The sequence below is a fragment of the Mytilus californianus genome, unplaced genomic scaffold, assembly GCF_021869535.1.
Source record: "Mytilus californianus isolate M0D057914Y unplaced genomic scaffold, xbMytCali1.0.p SCAF_2, whole genome shotgun sequence".
Classification (NCBI taxonomy): domain Eukaryota; kingdom Metazoa; phylum Mollusca; class Bivalvia; order Mytilida; family Mytilidae; genus Mytilus; species Mytilus californianus.
Window position 1 is genome coordinate 43,627,083 of NW_026262668.1, and position 22,995 is coordinate 43,650,077.

Genomic DNA, 22,995 nt, shown 5'->3' on the forward strand with positions numbered 1-22,995 from the left:
TAATATCTTGTAAATGGTTGAGATCCCCACCCCTAAACCATATATATTCCTGTTCGTCATGTAACGAACATTTGAATGACGAATAGGGTCAGTCCCCAGGGTTTTCCCCCACCCCCAATGTTCTAGTATCTTGTAAATGGTCGAGATCCCCACCCTTAAACCATATATATTCTGGTTTGTCATGCCAAGATGATTTGAATGATATACAAGGTTAGTCCCCAGGCATCACTAATGCATATTACTTTACTGGACCAAACCAATTTTAACTGGGCGTTGCACAATGTCAGGCGACCCTGGGAATTATGAATTATGGGAGCTTCGTTTGGGAGACTTCGTAACAGCATCCTGTTACAATCATTTCTTGTTTAATTTTGTATCTTCTTTCCAGCAATATTTGATGTCTGTGCACTGCAGAATTTAACCTGTAGTTATGGTTGTGATAATACTACAAATCCAGGAACATGGGAGTGCATATGTGCCGAAGGGTATCAACTTGATAGTGGCAGTGGCAATTGTTCTAGTAAGTATCATTTATATAAAAATAAGATGTGGTATGATTGCCAATGAAAAAACCTTACACTCAAACCTAATTACTTAGATTTGAGCAACTATAGGTCACTATACAGCCTTCAACAATTAACAAAAATCATACAGTAAAGTAAGCTAATAAAGACCACAGCACGACAAAATGAGAAAACCAACATCCTTATTTATGCAAAATAATAAACAAAAAACAAATATCACAGACAGCAACCAATGACAACCACTGAATTAGAAACTCCTGACTTGTATAGTAACCTAAAAAAGGACAAAGTACTGTAAATTCAGATTTTATTGCGAGGTTTTTATTACTGTGACTTGACTGTTAGTGTTGCTCTCCACCTATTGCAACTTATTCAAAATTCTGGGCAAATTGCAATTTGTTTTATAAAACCAAACTGTTCAACTGGTCAGAAATTTGAACAAACTGCTGTAGAAAACCACAGTCAAGTCGTGAAAGTGCAAGGTGATAAAATAAAGCATACTTACAATATTATAAGACTTTTTTTTTTTTTTCTCTTGTTAAGACTTTAATTCCACTTCAATGTTATGAAGAAGAAAAAGAATAGTCTAACAGTTTGTATAGAAATTTTATTGTTATTGTCATGCTAAAGGTGATGAATAGAAATTTTGAATTGCTAAAAAAATTTCCAGACTAAGGTTTCATACAATTTTTCTTTCGAAAAGTCTTCTATATTCATAAAAATCAGACATCATTTGAATTAAAACATTTTATATTCAGTAAAATATGTGTGAGATTACAATACGTTGTTAGGAAGTCTCCATGGGAGATAATCAATTTTTCTTTCGAAAAGTCTTCTATATTCAAAAGAATATCAATGTTTTAGGTTATCTCCCATGGAAACTTAGTAACAACGTATTGTAATTTCACACATATTTTACTGAATATAAGATGTTTTAATTCAAATGATGTCTGATTCTTTTGAATATAGAAGACTTTTTGAAAGAAAAATTGTATGAAGGCTTCGTTTGGACATTTTTATAGCAATTCAAAATTTCTATCCATCACCTTTAGCATGACAATAACAATAAAATTTCTATACAAATTTATAGACTAATTTTCATAATAACTTTGAAGTGGAATTAAAGTCTGATAGGATTGTAAGTATGCTTTATTTTATCACCTTGCACTTTCACGACTTGACTGTGGTTTTCTACAGCAGTTTGTTCAAAATTTTGACCAGTTGAACAGTTTAGTTTTACAAAACAAATTGCAATTTGGTCAGAATATTGAATAAGTTGCAATAGGTGGAGAGCAACACTAACAGTCAAGTCACAGTTATAGGAAAAATGCGACTGGGTGAGCATCCCAATAATAAGAACTCGCATTTTGATATCTGATACATATATCTTATGCAGATTTTTCTGAAATGGCAATACATAATCTTGCATTTTTGTCCATTCTTCAAAAATCACAATAATAAATTCACATAACAATTTCTGAATTTACAGTATACTCTTTTGTCAATGCATATACCTATTTTCAAAATTTGATTTGCAAAAAGCCCACAATCAGAAAAGCAGAATAAAATTTCTGCATTTTGATTGTCAAACAACAATATGTATATACTGGATTTGATATTAATATATTTGACAAACCTTTAGAATGAATGTTATATGCTGGCATGTATATAGATTTCTTGATCATTCCATCTAGTGTAATATACTTTTACATAAAACTCCTGTCAAAACTGTTTTATAAATAAAATTTGCATACAGTGCAAGTGAAATGATATATGTGGCAATCTTTCTGCAACAATTGAAATTTAACATTTCAGATATCAATGAATGTGATGCTAATGTATGTACACAGAACTGCCAGGATACTGTTGGTAGCTATATCTGTTCCTGTTATACAGGCTTCAAATTAAATGCTGATAAAACGTCTTGTTCAGGTATATTCTCAAGAAATTTTTTCTAAAATTTAATGCATGTACTTGAATATTTGATTGTCATGATTCACATATTTTACAACAATATCTCACTATTGAATATATATCACTTTGATAGTTATACACTATCCTTAGTAATGCCTTCAAACACAAGAAAAAGTGAAAAAAAATATCAATATAGATCCCTTACAACAATTTTTATTCTAAAAGTCATTGCAACAATCACATAAACAAATTAGTTAGTCTAAAAGGAATAGTTTTTTTTGCAACATAAACCATTTGTAAAAACAATCATTGAATAGACATACAGACTTGGCAAAAGACTCATAGAATGTTAATAATAATTCTAATGTTTTTCTTGTACAAAAAATGTATAATGATCAATATTTCATACCAGATTTTGTTTTTTGAGGAATTTGGTTAAGTACTGAATACAAACAATTTATTTGCAATTCAAATCAAAAGAGATAAAAATGAAAACGAACTGACACTTATGGCAGCCTCTTAAAATGTAAGTTGAAGAGAAAGTACAGTTTTATCATTTATACAATCTAATATAATATATGTATATTGGTATTTTTATTATGTGTATTAACTAGCATGCTCTATTTTGTGACAGCCTGTGTGAGTCCATTTTATGGTGACAATTGTGCAAGCCAATGTAGCTGTGGACCAGGAGCCATAAGATGTGATCCAAGTCGTGGATGTGTTTGTAACAGTGCTTGGACAGGAACTAATTGTGACGTTGATGTCAATGAATGTGTAGAAACTCCAGGCATATGTCAATCTACTGACAAGACTTGTGTAAACGAAGATGGTGGCTATGAATGTAGTTGTACATCTGGTTATGAAAAAGAGTCTGCAGATGACAGTGTTCCTTGTGCAGGTAAATATTAGGTAGAAATAGGTACAAAATGTATTTTATAATGTATTTCATTAACCAATTGTAGAATGAAAGAGTCCAGTTTGTATTGTTGAACCTAAGTAGTGCTATTTGAATGTCATTTGGTTGTAGGTTATATAAAAACTTTACTCAATTGTGAATCCAATTTAAGGACAGGTGTAATTGTTCTTGATTATCTAGACATGAAGTAATGCATATAAGTACCTTTCTTATTTAAATGCTGGATTGAACTAGATATGTAACGGGAGTGAAGTTTCCTTCTGGCTTTGCTGTCTTCCCGTTGTCTAACCCAAGTTCTGGGATATTGGACAAACTACGATATAAACAGAATGTTTATTTGAATAAATACATGGTTGAAATATACAAGTCATACAATAATGACATATAAGAAGATACAAAAGTACGGTGGTAGCTAGTCTACATGTTGCCTAAAATGTACGAGCCAAAGTATGAGCGTCTGCTCATTTTAAATCCTCTCGTAGACTGCCCAAAGACCCGGTGAGTGACGTCATATTTATAGTTCCTAGGGACAACGAGCCAGGTCGGGACGTCAGGCACGTGCAAGAACAGGAAGTAACCCGATGAGAATTTACGTGGCCGGTCTCGGGACAAATATTTGTGGAACTATAAATAATGCTAACTTTAACCATTTCCCCATTATAATAAAAGTAACAAGTAAACAAAGTGACCACCGTCACAGATATAAGGGTGTTTTTGTTGAGTAAAACCAGTTTCAGGTTACATTTGCAGGGTTTAATGGTTTGGTTTTAAACTGGTTTCTGCGCATCAGTTTCAAAACACAAAAAAAGATCTGATAATGGTTTGTTAAAGTGTTCAAACTGCACGATGATAAGTTAAAGAAACTGGTTTCAATTTTCATGAAACAAATGTAAAACACAGTTTCAGATTTGAACTAGTTCAGAACCACTTTGGAAAAATAAACAGAAGGTTTATCAAACCACCCAGAAACTGAAACCAAGAAATTTGCCATTAATATTTAAAGTTTCAACATGTTAGATACATTTATGATTAGCTTATTGGAAAGGATAATATCATATTGCAGACATTTGTATGAAGTATCTTTTGTGATTCAATTATTTATGATTACAAATTTAACAAACCTTAATATATTTATAAACATATTCTTTTTCATAGTTCAAAATTATTTTTCTTGTCAGACTTTTGTGATTTTGTAAGCAATTTCTAGATTAAATTAGGAAGGAGAATTTGAAAAACTTTATAATTAATGAAATTTGAGGTTAAATACTTTTTATTGTTGTTGTATTTTATATCCAACTGAGTCTACCACAATGTTTCAAATTTATATCTTTATGCTTTATTTTAGATATAAATGAATGTAGTAGTGCAACAACAAACAATTGTTCAGCAACTATTTCAACGTGTCAAAATACAGGTGGTGGATATACCTGTAGATGTAACACTGGCTACCAAACGAAAAATGATTATGAATGTGAAGGTATGATCATAAATGTAAAACATAAAAAAGTTAGAGAATAAATGTAATATGTCTATATATTATTCACAGTAGAGATTTTTTTTGTAACATAAAACAAAACTTTTTCATTACTCTGCTTGGTAAAATTGTTAAAGTTTCACCTATCAAATTTTAAATCCTGGATCAGTGCTTGGTCCAGATACTGAGTATTTTGTGATTTTGCTGAGGTAGATAGTTACATCATTTAATGAAAAGTTATTTAACCTTATATGATTGATGACATGATGAATGCAACATTGAAACGCCTGACAGACAACTAAATTAAAAAATACCTCATATATCAATTGTTAAAACATGGAGAAAAAGCTGGTATATCATAAAAGAGCAATAAGAAGAAAGATTTGTATTTTTTTGTTATATTACAATACACAACTAAACAAAATGTAACATAAATTAAAAACTAAGACCATTACTTCAAACCTTGATATACTGTGAAAGTACTTTTATTCGTGGGGAACCAATTTTCGTGGTTTTCGTGGATGACTTTATCCACGAATTTAAGTGTCCAACCAAATATAGCAACTGTTGTCCAAATCAAGACATGGAAAGACCCCAATTTACTATATGGATACGGCCCATATAATCTAAAAAATACATCGAATATCGGCAAATGCACTATGAACTACAACTGATGGCAGGATTATACCCATTTAATCTTTAAAAAGCCTAAACTGTACGACTTTTAATCTTTTAATTTTCATAGAAACAATTTTGATCGATGCAAGTCAGATCTATTTCAGGTGATGATATGCTATGATAAGGTGTTCATTTTATATCCTCATAATTGTCATACGGAAAACATAATAATTTCATATTGGGCTTGCTTTTGATAAGAATTTAGTTTGACAATTCCAAGTACATCATCTGTTTATGTAACTGTTTTCTTTAAGTGACATGTTTATGGCCCAATTAACACCTTTGATAGTCTTTAATGTGTTGATCACTCGATCTCGTGTTAATAAGTGTCATCATTTCTGATTACAAGTGTGCAACAATTCAAATGTTTACTTTGCAATTTCATTCAATCGAGATAATTTTTAAGCATAGATGTATCAGCTGATTTCCGAAAGCAATTATTTTATTTCAAATTTTTTTAATGTTGTCAGTTAAAGACGAACAAGTAAGTGAAAAGGAACACCTTGTTTTGCAATGTCCACAAATCATTATAAAACATCAAATGGTTACTATAAATGATCTTCATTTCTGATCAATACAATTCTTCACTCAATTTGTTTTTTCTTCAGAAAAACTAAGATCCATGAATTTAAAAACCCACGAACATGTAACTTTTGCTCAAACCACGAAAATTGATGCCCACGAATTAAAGTACTTTCACAGTAGCAATTATTGGTATTTGTCACTAACCCAATTTTATGGATATTCTGTATTATCGTATAAAAAGTCAAAATTAATATATAACTATCGCCTTTAGTAAAAAATGTGATCAGGTTGGGGAATACACCAATAAGAAAGCAACCCAATGACAAAAAGAACCCAAAAGCCTCCTAGAGAGAAACGTAACCTTCAACAATAGACTGGTGATTATACAGTATTTCAGACTCAAAATCATCCAAATCTATAAAAATTGGGAATAAACACAGAAACAATGAAAGATATCTGCCATTTACACCAAATTTTCTTAATAAAATAAAAAATTTATTAAGATAAGACACACAACAACCACTGGCAATATACAAAAAACAATGTATTTGCTTTTTAACTTATTTAGTAGTAATAATTCTTAATTCAAAATGACTTTAATATACTACAGATGTAAACGAATGCACAACAGAGTCTGATGATTGTGAACAAGACTGTGTCAATACTGTGGGAAGTTATAACTGTCGATGTTTTTTTGGTTATGAAATCAAAACTGACAGAAAAACTTGCAAACAAGGTAGGTTACTTAGTTTTTGTATAATTAAATAAGTTTCTGTATATTAAACTCTTACTTGAATGATGAGAAAGAGGCCTGATTACACAAAATGAAAACTATTGCAAGTTATGGATATTACAGTCTATTCCACAGTTTTTATTTACAAGGAGTAAATTATTGCTACATATAGCAATATCGTCCTGCAATGCAGTTTGTAGCTTTTCTCAAATACAAGTGATTATTTTACATTTTTAGATGTATTGGATATTCCAGAAATATGTAAACAACTGTGAAAATGCAGTATAATTATGTAATATTTACGACATCTCTGCAATATCATCATGCAGAACATTTCTGTATTATTAATTATATTCAACATTTAAAAAAAGAACTGAAGATTTTATGAACTTTTCTACCACAATATCTCTGATGCTTTCTAATGATACTTTTTACCTTTTTAGTTGAGTTAAGAAAAGGACTAGAAAGGGCTAAACGCAAAATTAAGTATTCACGAAAATAAGTTGTATATGATTTCCATTTTTAGTGTCTGATCCATGTGGTACCCTGAGTAACCTGACCTGTAGTTATGCATGCAGACTATTAGAAAGCACAGCATTTTGTTATTGTCAATCTGGATATGTACTACAGGCTGATAACCAGACTTGTACAGGTGAATCACTGTAAATTGGTTTTATTGTATATGACAGTTGATACCTGTAAATGAGGATTAATTTGGTTTATGTATATGTAATCATTAAAAGGATGGTTTGTATGCAATTTTGTTTCTTTCTGGTTCAGTTCCTGTAGAAGGACATGTGACTTTGTTTGACATATTTATGTAACGGCACATGACTTTAATTTGTTTGACAACTCATATTTATGTAAAGGAAATCAAATTTTGCAGGTTTTAAAATTACCAGTGTCAATTATAACATTGATGGTCACAGATATTAAACTATGTATTCATATAATAAAGGACTTTTTAGTGTTCAGCTAAGCAAAAATGATGTTGATAGAATGGAGAATGGAAAAGGGGAATGTGTCAAAGAGACAACAACCTGACTAAAGAGCAAAATGCATTTCAAAGCCACCAATGAGTCTTCAATTGGCCCCTAAACGATAATGTATACTAGTTCAGCAAAATGGACACCACACTTAACTCCGAAACATACAAATGAATCAAAATTAAAAAAACAAACACGACTAACAAAGGCTAGAGGTTCCTTAATGTATGGAAATATGATGATATCCCATAATGAGATGGAACAAACAATATGTATTAAATGTTCTATTTCTTTTATTTCTAGCAATGCTGTATTGTTGAAATGTTTATTTTGTTTGTAGATGTAAATGAATGTGCAGATAACAGTAAAAATCTGTGTACAGATAAGACAACTTGCACCAATATAGCAGGAAGTTTCCAATGTAGTTGTCCAATTGGTCAGTTCTTGGAGAACGATCAAAGAACTTGTTCAAGTGAGTACAACATATTTATAAAAAAAAACTTAATCTATATTTTTTTTTTATTAAAATGAGATATATGACAATCTGCTGTTGTTACAGTATAAATACAATTGATCCATTGGGAGAAAATAGATTCAGTTATCAAAATTGAATTAAAGAATATATTTCCTGAAATATTAGTGACATAATGCTTTATGTACATTTCAGATTGTGATCAGTTTCACTGGGGTGATAACTGTAATAATACATGTAACTGTGGCACTGGGGCAGAGAGGTGTGACAGAATTACTGGATGTGTGTGTAAATCAGGATGGCAGGGGACCAAGTGTGATGCTGATATCAATGAGTGTAATATAAGGAACCCATGTGATACCTCTGCCAACCAAATATGTGTCAACACACCTGGTGCCTTTGTTTGCAAGTGTGTGACTGGTTATCAGAATGGAACAGGAACCTGTACTGGTAAATGAAAAAAAAAAAACAGATTTGAATTTGAATATTGTTATTAAGATGTTCCGATCTCTTAGTTGTAAATCCAAGAATAAATGTCTTCTTAAATGACAATGAAGTTACTAATCTTGAATAGAACCAAATACCATCAAACCATAAAACGTCAAGTAATACAATTTTTTCAAGTCTTTTCTACATTACAAAACAAATTATAGTGTAGGTGGCTTTGTGAATTTAATTGTGACATTGTGCTCATGTTCATTTTAAGTTTTTTGGACAAAGGCTTGGATGTTTAATGATCATTCAAATGTAGAAATGATTGAATCCAGTTTAAAATTTTAGTACTGGGTATGTCTTTTCATGTAAAGGGCTGGAGTCTGAGAGTTTATTGGCCTTTAAAGAGAGCTCTTAGTAAAAACTGATTACTTCTTTCAGATATAAACGAGTGTGATAACAATCCATGTGATCAATTATGTACTAATACAGATGGTAGCTATACATGTAGTTGCAGAAACGGCTTTACAAAAGATGCTAATGAGAAATGTCAAGGTAATACTGAATATTTAGTTAATTGTTATAAAATTCTTCATCAGTTCAGCATATCAGAATCAAATGCATTCTGGGTAATATTTTTAAAAGCATTCACCAAAATGTTGTATGATTGACTAGCAATGTCCTGAACAATATAAATTAAACCAATGACTTGACATTATTTTCATTAAGGAGAAAACAATATAATAACCCATAGTCTTTTAGATTCTGAAATTGCAAATTGAGAAGTAGTATACATTTTTTTAGTTACTTTCTCTCATTATTTGAATAAAAAGACATCTTGATAGAGAAAAAGTTAAAACATCAAATAGAATAAATTTGAAAATTGTTTAAATTGGTTGCTTAAATAGATTAACACATAGAGAGAAATGTGAAATCTTATTTTGTAGATATCAATGAATGTGACACAACCTTGAACAAGTGTGACCAGAACTGCCTTAATACTCCTGGAAGTTATAAATGTTCTTGTAATGATGGATACATACTCAGTCCAACAGACCAGAGGACATGCACAAGTAACTTTTCTTTGCCAGAAATCCTGAATTCCTGCTCCACTTTGTCAACTACATAGTTGGAAATTAGAATTAACTCCCATTTCATATTATCCTATTTTATTAAAAGTATTTAATGTCAGTTGTTAAAAGGTAGAAAATTGATTAAATTGTCAGACTTGTGTTTTGAATAAATTTTACTGTTTTGAATAAATTTTACCCTTTTCTGGATACCAGTAAAATGATTATAAGATTTGTATAATGTAATTTATCAAAAAGGGCTTTGAAATTTTAATGCACCAATCATATATGAAAAATTCAAGTGAAATATGACCACAAATTTGTGTATGCATTGCACTATTTATATATGATTTACTATTTAATTAATTTTCAGTTAAGACCCAATGTTCCGATTCCAATTGTACTGACCCAGGAACTTGTGCTGTCAAATCGGATGGATTGGAATACTGTACATGTCCAACAGGATACAATCTAACAATGATGGCTGATAATATAACTGGAATCTGTGAAAGTATGTTTTTTTATATTTCACATGCTTAGTAATTTTAGACAGTTAAGATTTGAAAATGTGCTCCATTGATATGACTGATAATATTTACATTATTATTAAAACTTAATCCATCATTATGATTATAAATTACAGTTGTAATGGTGAATGATAATAATCCTTATGAATAAAAGGAGATGTGGGATATACCTTAATAAGACAGCAACTCAACGACAAAAATAACCAACAGATATTTAGAGGGCAACACACAGTCTTCAACAATAGACACTGTTTAGACATATTTCTAGACATTCATTGTAAAAAATGCTACACATTTCTCAAAAAATGATAACAGGAATTAGTCATGAAGTTTGCAAGACACGAAGGAACTCTGATGTGAAAGAGTCTATTGATTTCAATAAAATCTAAAAATTGATTTCAATAAAATCTAAAATGCATTAATCATAATAAATCTCTTCACCAATTTCATTGTAATGACTTCAAACAAAGAACAAAAAAAACTAAAAACTAATAGTAATTGATTAAAATCTGAAAAAGTGTATTTCAACAAAAATTTCTAAAGCAGTATCTATATAGCTCACATATTAAAAAATGGTAAATTTATTAAATATTTCAGACATCAATGAGTGTGAGCCAAACAATCCATGTGCTAATGAGTGTACAGATAAAACACCAGGGTATGAATGCTCCTGTACAAAAAATGGTACAAAACTGGACAGTGATGAACAGAGTTGTACAGGTTTGTATACTATTGTGTGGAGTGAAAATTTATATTTCTTTTGTTTATTGTTAAAAAAAATGTAAATTAAAAAAACACAATGTAGAAAGAATGTTTAGAAATAAACAGATAAAAAGTAGTTGAACATTGTATTAAGTATACATTCATATTTTTTCTTTAAGTTAATGCATGTAGTTAAATATTTATTAAAAATTATTGATATTAATATATGTGTATATCTGTGTGAAATTAAAATACAACATATTCCATGGTGTTGATCTATACTAAACTAAATTCGATCTTTTCTTTAGCTTGTGCTGAAGGAGAATGGGGACAAAACTGTGTTGAAAACTGTACATGTGTGATAGCAAACGCCAATTCTTGTAATAAAACAGATGGAAGTTGTAATTGTAAAACTGGCTGGGAGGGTGGTAATTGTGAATCAGATGTTAATGAATGCAGCAACACAACAAGCAACACAGCAATTTGTCAGGCTAATTCCATGTGTGAAAACACCAATGGATCCTATGTTTGTGTCTGTAATGATGGTTATGTTAACTCTGGAGATGTTTGTATAGGTTAGTTTTTAGAAAAAAACACATTATATTGAAGATTTTAATATCCGTAATTGCTTTGTACCAGCCTTTTAGTGGAATACTAACTTCAAATGTTTGGTTCAATATTTTCTGATATTGACAGGAAGTATATAATCTACCAGACAAGAGGGTCTAGATAAGCTTTATTTATTAGAGAATAATGGACAAAAATAAAGAGTAGAGAATAATGGGGTGCTAAAATATAAATAGAAGCAAGTAATGGGCAACAACAATAAAGAATAGAGAAAAATGGCATAAAAAATAAGGAAATACAGAAATTAAGGCTCCTTTTCCAGACCATAAGATAAGGGCATTTAGTGTAAAATATTAATCTCCTATTTCTGACCTAAAAATCAATTTCCTTTCCAGAATGTGGTTCCAACACATTTGGTCAAAACTGTGCCCAGAGCTGTAGCTGTGATGTAGCCAATACAGATTCCTGTAACAATGTCGATGGCAGTTGTTCTTGTAAAACTGGGTGGAATGGAACTACCTGTTCTGAGGATGTTGATGAGTGCACACATACTCCTTATATATGTAACACTACATCTAATTCTCAATGTAACAATTTAAATGGTACCCATGAATGCAATTGTGTGACTGGTTACCAGAAAATAGCTGATGGAAGTTGCCAAGGTAGGTTGATATTTTCAAGTAGCTATTATTGATGACCCCTCACTTGAAATACTGGGAAAAACAAATGTCAAAGTCCAATATATGGTATCATTTTTGGGAGTTTTGAAATGTATATTGTTAAGATAAATAACCAATTTACACGAACAAATAAATATTAAGCATAAATGATGGTGCAACTTTTGAAAATGGAGATTAATTTTCAATGCATACAAATTTCAATCAGATGAATTTATCAAAATTAAATTTTAAAGTCATTTCTTTTTCAAATTTTCATACACCATCATAACTTGGTTAACCCTTCTGAACTATTTGTATCACAGATAATCAAAGATGTGTTCGATTTGCATTACTTCTATACAAACCTATCATCTATTTCAAAACCTTTGGCATGTTTAGTTTCTGTTTTGAAGAGTTTAGGCAGTTGTCATTCTATTAGCCATGATGTTGTCAGCTGACTGTCTAAGTCATGTGATTGTTTATTGCAGCTTTTGTATATTCTTAGTATTCGTTTATCACTGTAAAAAATGCATTGTAGTTGTTCTACTGCAATGATTAACTTAAATTTGAGATAATTGTTTATACAATACACAATTTAGAGTGTATTTTTCTGGAGGTATTTATAAAAATATATTCAGTACATCAGTGGTGAAATCTGGTATTAATATATAGTCTTAACTTTCAGAATGTGGCAGTGCAAACTATGGTGACAGCTGTTCTCAGGCTTGTACTTGTATTGTTTCCAATACACTGGACTGCAACAATGTTAATGGTAGTTGTACTTGTAAAAATGGATGGAATGGAACCATCTGTGAAGTGGACATAGACGAATGTGATGATGATGCAACAATTTGTAACAGCATACCCCTTACAACTTGTAAGAATACAGTTGGTTCTTACGATTGTGCCTGTAATGCTGGATATCAGAAAAATGCTTCTGATCACTGTGACAGTAAGTTTGTTGAGGGTCAATAAATCAAAGGTCAAAGCACTGTTACTAAAAAAAAAAAAAATACTCGTAAAAGGTTTTCCCAATTAAGAATGATAGTACATAATTATTTGCCCCTCTAAGCATTCATGTATTTTGAACCTTTGAACAAACAATGTTTTGTATTACCGGTAGTTAAGTCTTTGTCCAAGTTGTGGGAGCATCAGTTGGTAGTGTCAGCTATTTACTCATTATATTTTGTTCTTTTGTTCTTATGTTGAGCTGTTACACCACTGTCCCACTGGTTGTTTGTGACTCTGTGTGTTATTTGTTTTTCAATTATTGTTATTAGCCTAAAACAGTGTTTGTTTTCTTTTTGAATTGTTTCACATGATTTCATGCAAGGCCTTTTATAGCTTATCATAAGGTTTGGGTTTCACTTATTGTCAAAGGCCTAACAGTGCCCTATTGGTGTTTTTTTCCTCGTTTCTTGGTCTCTTGAGGATAGTTGTCTCATTGGCAATCATACCACATCTCCTTATTTTTATATGGTGAATTTTACATTTTGAATGACATTTTTTCTGAATAACAAGTGATACGAAATAACTTTACTATCTGAATACTTTTCATTTCATGCATTTTAGATGATTTTTTTTTCATTCTGATTGTTAAAAAAACTTCTTTTTTGACATTTAATGTTGCATACCATTGTCTCTACTAAAACTTATATTTAAATTTAATTGATACAAAAATAAGCAATTTGTGCTATGATTGCCTATCGGACAACATTTCTCCACCAGAGATTAAGAGAATGAGAATGTAAACAAATTTGTGTCACTATACAGCCTTCAACAATGAGCAAAACCATACTGTATCGTAAGATATAAAAGTCCCTGGCATGACAAAATATCTGTTTTTTTTTATATAATGTCTTTCTTTTCAGAATGTGCCAGTACAAAGTATGGAGATGGCTGTTCTCAGGACTGTACTTGTATTGCTGCCAATACGTTAGAATGTAACAATGTAAATGGTAGTTGCACTTGCAAAAATGAATGGAATGGAACCAATTGTGATTTGGATGTAGATGAATGTGTTAATGCAACACTTTGTGACAGCATTCCCCTTACAACTTGTCAGAATACAAATGGTTCTTACGATTGTGTCTGTAATGTTGGATATCAGAAAAATGCTTCTGATCTCTGTGACAGTAAGTTTTGTTTGTCAACTTGTTTTTTAATTTTTTTTAGATAAAGTTGTTTCAGCATATGTAACAAAGAAAAAAACAGATTTACTCTGAACTATTAATAATTGATTGAGGTAAAGAATATGAATTAGAAGGTTGAATTAATTTTATATCTGATTTTAGTTCACCTGGCCCAGAGGGCCAAGTGAGCTTTTATCATCACTTGGTGTCCGTCGTCGTCTGTTGGCGTCTGTTAACTTTTACAAAAATCTTCTCCTCTGAAACTACTTGGCCAATTGGTACCAAACTTGGCCACAATCAACCAATTTTTTAGCTCACCAGTGGGCCAAGTTAGCTTTTCTCATCACTTGGCGTCCGTTGTCCGTCGTCGTTGTCGTTAGCTTTTTACAAAAATCTTCTCCTCTGAAACCACTAGGCCAAATTTAACCAAACTTAGCCACAATCATCATTAGGGTATCTAGTTTAAAAAATGTGTCCGATGACCCCGCCAACCAACCAAGATGGCCGCTATGGCTAAAAATAGAACATAGGGGTAAAATGTCGATTTTGGCTTATATCTCTGAAACCAAAGCATTTAGAGTAAATCTGACATGGGTAAAAGTGATTATCAGGTCAAGATCCAAGATCTATCTGCCCTGAAATTTTCAGACAAATCTGACAATCTGTTGTTGGGTTGCTGTCCCTGAATTGGTAATTTTAAGGAAATTTTGCAGTTTTTGTTTATTATCTTGAATATTATTATAGATAGAGATAAACTGTAAACAGCAATAATGTTCAGCAAAGTAAGATCTACAAATAAGTCGTCATGACCAAAATTGTCAGTCAACCCCTTTAGGAGTTATTGCCCTTTATAGTCTATTTTTAACAATTTTTTGTAAATTTTGGTAATCTTTTACAAAGATCTTCTTCTTTGAAACTACTGAGACAAATTTAACCATACTTGGCCATAATCATTATTAGGGTATCTAGTTTAAAAAATTTGTCCAATGACCCCGCCAACCAACCAAGATGGCTGACTTGGTTAAAAATAGAACATAGGGGTAAAATGCAGGTTTTGGTTTATATCTCTGAAACCAAAGCATTTAGAGTAAATCTGACAAGGGTAAAAGTGATTATCAGGTCAAGATCTATCTGCCCTGAAATTTTCAGACAAATCTGACAACCGGTTGTTGGGTTGCTGCCACTGAATTGGTAATTTTACAGAAATTTTGCAGTTTTTGGTTATTATCTTGAATATTATTATAGATAGAGATAAACTGTAAACAACCATAATGTTCAGCAAAGTAAGATCTACAAATAAGTCATCATGACCAAAATTGTCAGTCTACCCTTTTAGGTGTTATTGCCCTTTATAGTCAATTTTTAACAATTTTTCGTAAATTTTTGTAATCTTTTACAAAAATCTTCTTCTTTGAAACTACTGAGACAAATTTAACCATACTAGGCCATAATCATAATCTAGTTAAAAAAAATTGTCTGATGACCCTGCCTTTCAACCATCATGGCTGACTTGGTTAAAAATAGAACATAGGGGTAAAATGCAGTTTTTGGTTTATATCTCTGAAACTAAAGCATTTAGAGAAAATCTGACAGATGGCAAAAATGTTCATCAGATTTAGAATTATCTGCCCTGAAATTTTCAGATGAATCCGACAGCCCGTTGTTGGGTTGCTGCCCCTGAGTTAGTAATTTTACAAAAATTTTGCAATTTTTTGTTATTATCTTAGATATCATTATAATATCTAATATCTAATACTATTAATTATGATTTTAACCTTATTTTACATGATTTCCAAAGCATCAGTTAATACAGGTGAGCGACACAGGCTCTTGAGAGCCTCTAGTTTCAGTTTTGCTCATTATGTTGAAAATTATAATAGATGGAAAGAAACTTTAAACAACAAAAATGATCAGCAAGACAAGATTTACAAATAAGTCAGCATGATCGAAATTATTTGTGGATACCTTGTTAAAGTTATTGCCCTTTAATGAAGATTTTTCCCAATTTTTTGCGTTTTTGCTTATTATCATGAAAACTACAATAGATAGATAGAAATTTTAAATAGCAAAAAATGATCAGCAAGACAATATCTATAAATAAGTTAGACGACCAATACGACCAAAGTCGTTGGTTGACTCTTTATTGAAGTTATTGCCCTTTAGTGACGATTTTCCAAATTTTTCATTTTTTTCTATTGTCTTGAAAACTATAATAGATAGATAGAAACTCTAAAAAGCAAAAAATGATCAGCAAGACAAGATCTACAAATAAGCCAACATGATCGAAATCTTCAATTGACTCCTTATTGGAGTTATTGCCCTTTAATGATAGTTTTTACCATTTGTTTTGTGTTTTTTGTCTATTTTCTTGAAAACTATAATAGATAAATAGAAACTTTAAAAAAAGATAAATTATCCACAAATACATCAACATGGCTGAAATTGTCAGGTAATTCTTAATACTGTTATTCCCCTTTAATGGTGATTTTTACAAAAAAAGTGGAAATTGTTGAAGATGCAGGTAAGCGACACAGGCTCTTCAGAGCCTGTAAATTTAAGGAAGTCTGGAAATAAGGAATACATCTCCTTTTAGTAACTAATTTTATACATTGTATGTGAATATTTTTTCCAGTCTTATGAAGATAACCTTTTTTATGACATTCAACATAGCTTATAATGGTCTCTACTTAAAAATATCAGTGTTGCAGAAAATACCAAGGGTGTTCTTATTAAAGATATTTATTTACTTCATTTTGCTATTAATTTGACATTTGTATAGTTTCAAAATTTTACAAAAACTTGGTAATAACCACCTTCTTACTGAGGGTGAATTCATATTATGTAATAATAAGAGTTATTAATTATTATCTATTATATGTTTGAAATTGATGATACAACGTTAAAAGCCGAAGAAATTATTGCGTGCATTTATTATTGCAATTTTTGAAGAATGGACAAAAATGTTAAATTAATTATTGTGATTTCAGGAAAATCTGCATACAGATATTATGTATCAGATATCAGAATGCTAGTTCTTATTATTGCGATCCTCTCCTAGTCAAATTATACGCATTAATAAAAACCTCACAATAATTTCTGAATTTACAGTATTTAATTTTACTCAGGCATATAAGTTTTACCTTCATTTCTAGTTACTTTTAAGTGAATCATTTTGTATTGGAAACTGTAAAATACATTAAATTTGTACTCTTGTAGACGTTAATGAATGTGGAAATAGTGCTTTGTATAACTGTACAGAGAATTCTTCCTGTGTTGACACAGATGGCAGTTATATTTGTGTTTGTGACACAGGGTATACTGATCAAGGCGATCTGAATTGCACAGGTTAGTATATATTAAGAATTAATTGTATTCATTTTTGTACCATTTAGATTTTTTTTTTAGTCTCAGAATCTTTTAAATTGGAAAATTTGCTTATCGAGTTGTTTGTGAAATATTTTATTTTTTACATATACTACATGAAATAAAAGTTTGTCAAAATAAATTTTTTTTTTTATGTTATATATACAGCTAAAGCAAAAGCATTCATAATTTTGCTGAAAAGATTGGCCTCAAAACTACACTTGATTTTCACTTTCTCTGTGATGTTTATACTAGTTTATCTTGTAAAATGCTGCAAAGGCACATCTTATTTTGCTTAATAAGCATTTGATTTATAAACTGTACTTCTTTATTTTGCTTTTGTTAGTTTTCCACTTTTTTGGGAAGTAGTGGTATAATAAGTCCTATATTACCACTTACCAGGAATGTATTTGTACTGACATTTAAGTTGTTAGAATAGTTTTAATTGAGATATTCTAAACATGTATTAAGAAGCTACATTAAAATTTCGAGGTAATGATTTTTAAGCACTCTGTAATGTAGAGATTTAGACATATATTTGTAATATTAAACATTCAAGTCTCGATACATTGTTAGTCTAATTACTTATTTTTTTAATGATTTAAATAATTCACAACATATCTAGCTATTACAACTGAAGCTGTAACTACATCTGGAACTACTCAAACAACAGGAAGAGTTGAACCAACTACTGAAACCACCATGGTTGTTGTCACTGTCACACAAGACACTTCAACACAAAATTTATCCAACACAATAACCAGTACAGAAAGTGATACAACAAAATATGATACCGAAACTTCGACAGAAAGTTTGACTGTCACAGAGAATACTGGCACAACAATAAGTGGCAAGGCATCCACAGAAGACACAGCAACACAAACCTCTGCAACTACCACAGAAAGCTATCTAGCCACTAGTCAAAGCGAAACTACACCAGGCAGTGGTACTTCCACACAAAACACAGCAACACAAGGTGTCACAACCATACAACCCACTGAAATCACAACAAAAAGTGATTTATCCACACAGAGTATAGAGATCACATCAGACAGTGTCACTGCAACTCAAAGATCTGGAACAAGTACAGGAAGTGTCACAGTCATTAGTAATACTGAAGCCACCACAGACAGTGTCACAGTCATTGATAATACTGAAGCCACAACAGACAGTGTCACAGTCATTGATAATACTGAAGCCACCACAGACAGTGTCACAGTCATTTATAATACTAAAGCCACCACAGACAGTGTCACAGTCATTGATAATACTGAAGCCACCACAAACAGTGTCACAGTCATTAATAATACTGAAGCCACCACAAACAGTGTCACAGGAACACAAGACATGACAACACAAGGATCTGGAACTAGTACCGAAAGTGGCATGGCGATCAATAATACTAAAACAACAACAGACAGTGCCCCTAGTACAACAAACACTGTAGTACAAGGTACTGAAACCACCACAGAAAGTCCCACTGCCACTCACATCACTGATCCACAAGGTTCAGAAACCAGTACAGAAAGTAGTATGGCCACACAAGACACTAAAACCACAACAGCTATGCTGTCTGGTACACAGACGACTGAGGATTCTAGAGTGACAACACAAGAAATATCCACAGTTGATATCTCCAGTAGTGAAGGTACTTGAGCACTCTCTGCTCTCCTCTTTTTATTGATTATTGGTGATTTGCTGAATTCAAATTTCTACTGTTAGTTTCTCTCTAAATTCAACCTTAGAGGCCTTTCAAATTCAGATTTTAATGGTAGTTCTTCTTGATATTTCCCTGTTTATATATTTGGATATATCTCAAGAGCTCAATCACCTATCAAAAATAATAGCTAAGTTTCTATCATTAACAGCTTTAAAATGAAACTTTTCCGTAGTCATTCAACTCTTACTTTAAGGAAGAAAGAATTTCCTCAATTGCCAATACCAGCTGTTTCTAATTTCATGCAAAGTTTGTAACAGATTTCATTTTATGGAAGATTCTGTTATGAAATTAGGTTACTGTTTCATGTTTTACACTTAATTTGTACTGAATAAAGGACAATGTGCTTTGAACTTTTTTATGCCACAATTTATGATATTTATGTTGGTTAAGATAAGTTTCACATCACTTTAAGTTAATTTTGCATTTTATGTTTTAGTCTCTTTCAACATTTTTTAAAAGTATATAACATGTATAAGATATTTATATGTTTAGAAAGATTTTGTCATAACTTGTGTATACATACCTGTCATTGTAGCCACATCATCAACAGTCCATTCTACAGGTAAAAAATCTTCCCTAATCAACCTACACATTACCTTGCCTTATAAGTTTGCACAAAATCTTATCTTAGTATTTTTCGTGTAAACAATCTTTCCCTGTGACTGACTCAATGTTTACTATTTTTTCTTTATTTTCGTAATTTCAATAAAAAATTATCAATAGATACAGGTTTTGTTGATGTGAATCATAATTAAACAACATACACAAAAAACGTATAATAATGGTAAATTAAAGAACAAGATATCTTTGCTTTTTATCATATTTTCATTGATAATTATCTTATAAAGATAAACATTTTGAAGGGTCCTTACAGAAATAGTATTTTTTGAGAGAAAAAAAAATATAGCAATTATCTTTGACCAGAAAATGCATTTTTCTTTCAATGTCTTTTATTGTTTTTTTTCTCTTCATGGAAAGGGGGTCATCTAAAGATGATGTCTACTGAACTTTTATTTCATACTTAAAACATCATTTCACCTTTTCCTTTCATCTTTCTTCATCATTGTCTTGGAATTGTTAAATCTGGTGTGTGTATGTATACAGTACAGTATTACCCTACAATTCCCAAACTTATAATTGTGTGTTTTCCCTCCTTCTGAAATTCAAATTTAGATTGCTTGTACTTTTTGTGTTTATAGAATATTGTTTGGTATTGTCAGTTAGGAGTTATATGATTGTTCAGTATCTGAGTTATCTAATCTTTCAAAAAGAAAAAGAAGAAATTAATGATTTAATTTAGCTTGCTATTTTATTTGTAAAATGTTTTACTATAACATTCAGCGGAATACTTATCCTTGTTTAGATGATGAGTCCTGCAAATAAATTGAGTAGTACATGGACAGAAACATGAACAATGTCTACAAATAGTTGTTTAAATGATCATTAAAAGAACATTATACTTCAGATAGAAAAGAAAGAAAACATCTGCACAATTAGCTTTCCAATATTTCTCTTGGAATTTTGTCAGAGCCAAAATTGATAAAATATTTAGCTTGTCATTTATATATTACAAACATTATGTTGTTAAACGTATTCTCATATTATGATTTTTATTATTTTTGTTGATACTGTTAAGACAGCATATTGGTAAGTTCTATTTATACGCTTTGTATCATTTTGAAAATTTTGCTGCAGTATGGATAACGATTTTTGTAAAGTGTTAATGTGACACACAAAAGAAGATCCAATGATCTGCTGAAGGAAGTGGAAAAGTTTTACAAATGCAATGTTGTTCTAGGTACAAACAGGTTTGTTACACTTCATAAAAACATTATTTACATTATGTAATGCTTGAATTTATAAAGATTCTTTTTTGCTACATAAGCTCTAGAAACCACAACTGAAGGAATCACTACACAAGAAGCTACAACAAAAAAAGCTACCACAACACAAGAGGTGACAACTCAAGAGGTTACCACACTGAAGACAACAACTCCGGAAGCAACCACCAAGGTTGTCACAACAAAAAGTGTGACAACTGAAAAAGCAACAATACAAGAAACAACAACTGAAAAAGCAACAACACAAGGAGCAACAACCAAAGATGCCACAACTACAGAAGGTATCCAAGAATTGAAGTTCAAATTTTCAAAAAAAAGCTACAGTTTTTTTCTTTAAAAAAATCAAAAAAACATTTTAATTTCTTTTCATATGAAAATTGCAATGGAATGACAATAAGATCTTTAAAGAGATAAATTTGATGAAAAAGTCCTTATGAATTTTTTTTAATTCTTTTTTGTCTGATGCATTTTACATCTTTTAATATATGTACTATATATAACTGCCTAAAATTGGCTGTTAAATGTTTAAGCCCCCGCTACTGAAAGTTGGGGGGCATATTGTTTTACCCCTGTCCGTCTGTCCTTATGTCCGTCCGTCCTATTATGGGTATATAGCTATTCCAGATAACTCCTCCTACAGTTTGAATGCAAGGAAGTTTTCATTTTGCTGGCTGTTTGTACATATATTGAAGGTGTGCATGTGGTCAGGGTTTTGATTTTTATTGATCTTTGCTCTTTTGGGAGATAGTTGAACTTTGTTATTTTTGGAGTATATACTTACATAAGAAGTGCATAGCTATTCCAGATAACTTCTCCTACAGTTTGAATGCTAGGAAGTTTTCACTTTGCTGGCTGTTTGTACATATATTGAAGGTGTGCATGTGGTCAGGGTTTTGATTTTTATTAATATTTGCTCTTTTGGGAGATAGTTGAACTTTGTCATTTTTTGCAGTATTTACTTGCATAAGAGGTGCATATAGTTTCCGCATAACTCCTCCTACAGTGAACCATAGACCTATGTACTCAATTTTTTAAAATAACACTTTGCATCTGTGAGGGCTTCATTTGTGTCTCCCAGACACAATAATATCTCAAAGAAAGTCCTACATTGACTTTGTTATAATACAGTTACTTCAGAGTGGAGTGCGAGGGCATCACTTTGTTAGTTTTGAATAAGTACAGATGTGGATTATGCTTTTGGATGCTCTGTCACATACTGTTGTACTTGAAAATTGTAATTTATTTAGAAAATTTTTAATTTACAGACATAGAAATCCTTCTGGAAAATGATGCTGATAAAGGGAATAGTTTGAAAATTCACAATCAATTAAGTTACAATGTAGGCTTTTCTCGTTATGTACCATAAGTAATTGTGATAAAAATATATATATTTATCATTTTTATACATTTGTATGTACTGACATTTCAAAATCATTTTTAATATTTGTAATTATATGTTGTTTGTAATTAGCTATAATAAAAGGTTTTTGATATTTATGATATGATTTTTGTTTTACTTATAGCCACTAATGCTGCCAAAACTACAGGTAAAATCCCTAGTATGCACTCCCCACATCCTCTCAATAACATTGTATTCTGTATCTTTGTATAACTGTGTTTGCACTTAATAATATGGATTTAAATTGGTAAAGACTTTTGGTTCTGGAATTCTAGTAACACTTTCTTTGTTTAATTCTTACATGTGTCTTTAGAAAGTTTTTCTTGAATGGTAAAAACAAATATGTTTGTTCTAATTA

The 22,995-nt window shown here is 31.1% G+C and overlaps 1 protein-coding gene across 1 annotated transcript in view; it reads left to right on the forward strand.

The window, feature by feature from the left end:
- LOC127728964 (mucin-4-like) overlaps positions 1-22,995 on the forward strand; it is a 96,134-nt gene that overhangs the window by 51,347 nt on the left and 21,792 nt on the right. Inside the window, exons 18-38 of the mRNA XM_052236543.1 lie at positions 389-520; positions 2,340-2,456; positions 3,073-3,339; positions 4,703-4,834; positions 6,645-6,770; positions 7,294-7,419; positions 8,094-8,225; positions 8,421-8,675; positions 9,099-9,212; positions 9,605-9,730; positions 10,101-10,238; positions 10,852-10,974; positions 11,265-11,531; positions 11,919-12,185; positions 12,868-13,134; positions 14,054-14,317; positions 17,531-17,659; positions 18,285-19,325; positions 19,933-19,959; positions 21,283-21,519; positions 22,762-22,785. Of these exons, the coding sequence (XP_052092503.1) occupies positions 389-520; positions 2,340-2,456; positions 3,073-3,339; positions 4,703-4,834; positions 6,645-6,770; positions 7,294-7,419; positions 8,094-8,225; positions 8,421-8,675; positions 9,099-9,212; positions 9,605-9,730; positions 10,101-10,238; positions 10,852-10,974; positions 11,265-11,531; positions 11,919-12,185; positions 12,868-13,134; positions 14,054-14,317; positions 17,531-17,659; positions 18,285-19,325; positions 19,933-19,959; positions 21,283-21,519; positions 22,762-22,785 (4,311 nt within the window). The remainder of the gene's footprint in view (positions 1-388; positions 521-2,339; positions 2,457-3,072; positions 3,340-4,702; positions 4,835-6,644; positions 6,771-7,293; positions 7,420-8,093; positions 8,226-8,420; positions 8,676-9,098; positions 9,213-9,604; positions 9,731-10,100; positions 10,239-10,851; positions 10,975-11,264; positions 11,532-11,918; positions 12,186-12,867; positions 13,135-14,053; positions 14,318-17,530; positions 17,660-18,284; positions 19,326-19,932; positions 19,960-21,282; positions 21,520-22,761; positions 22,786-22,995) is intronic.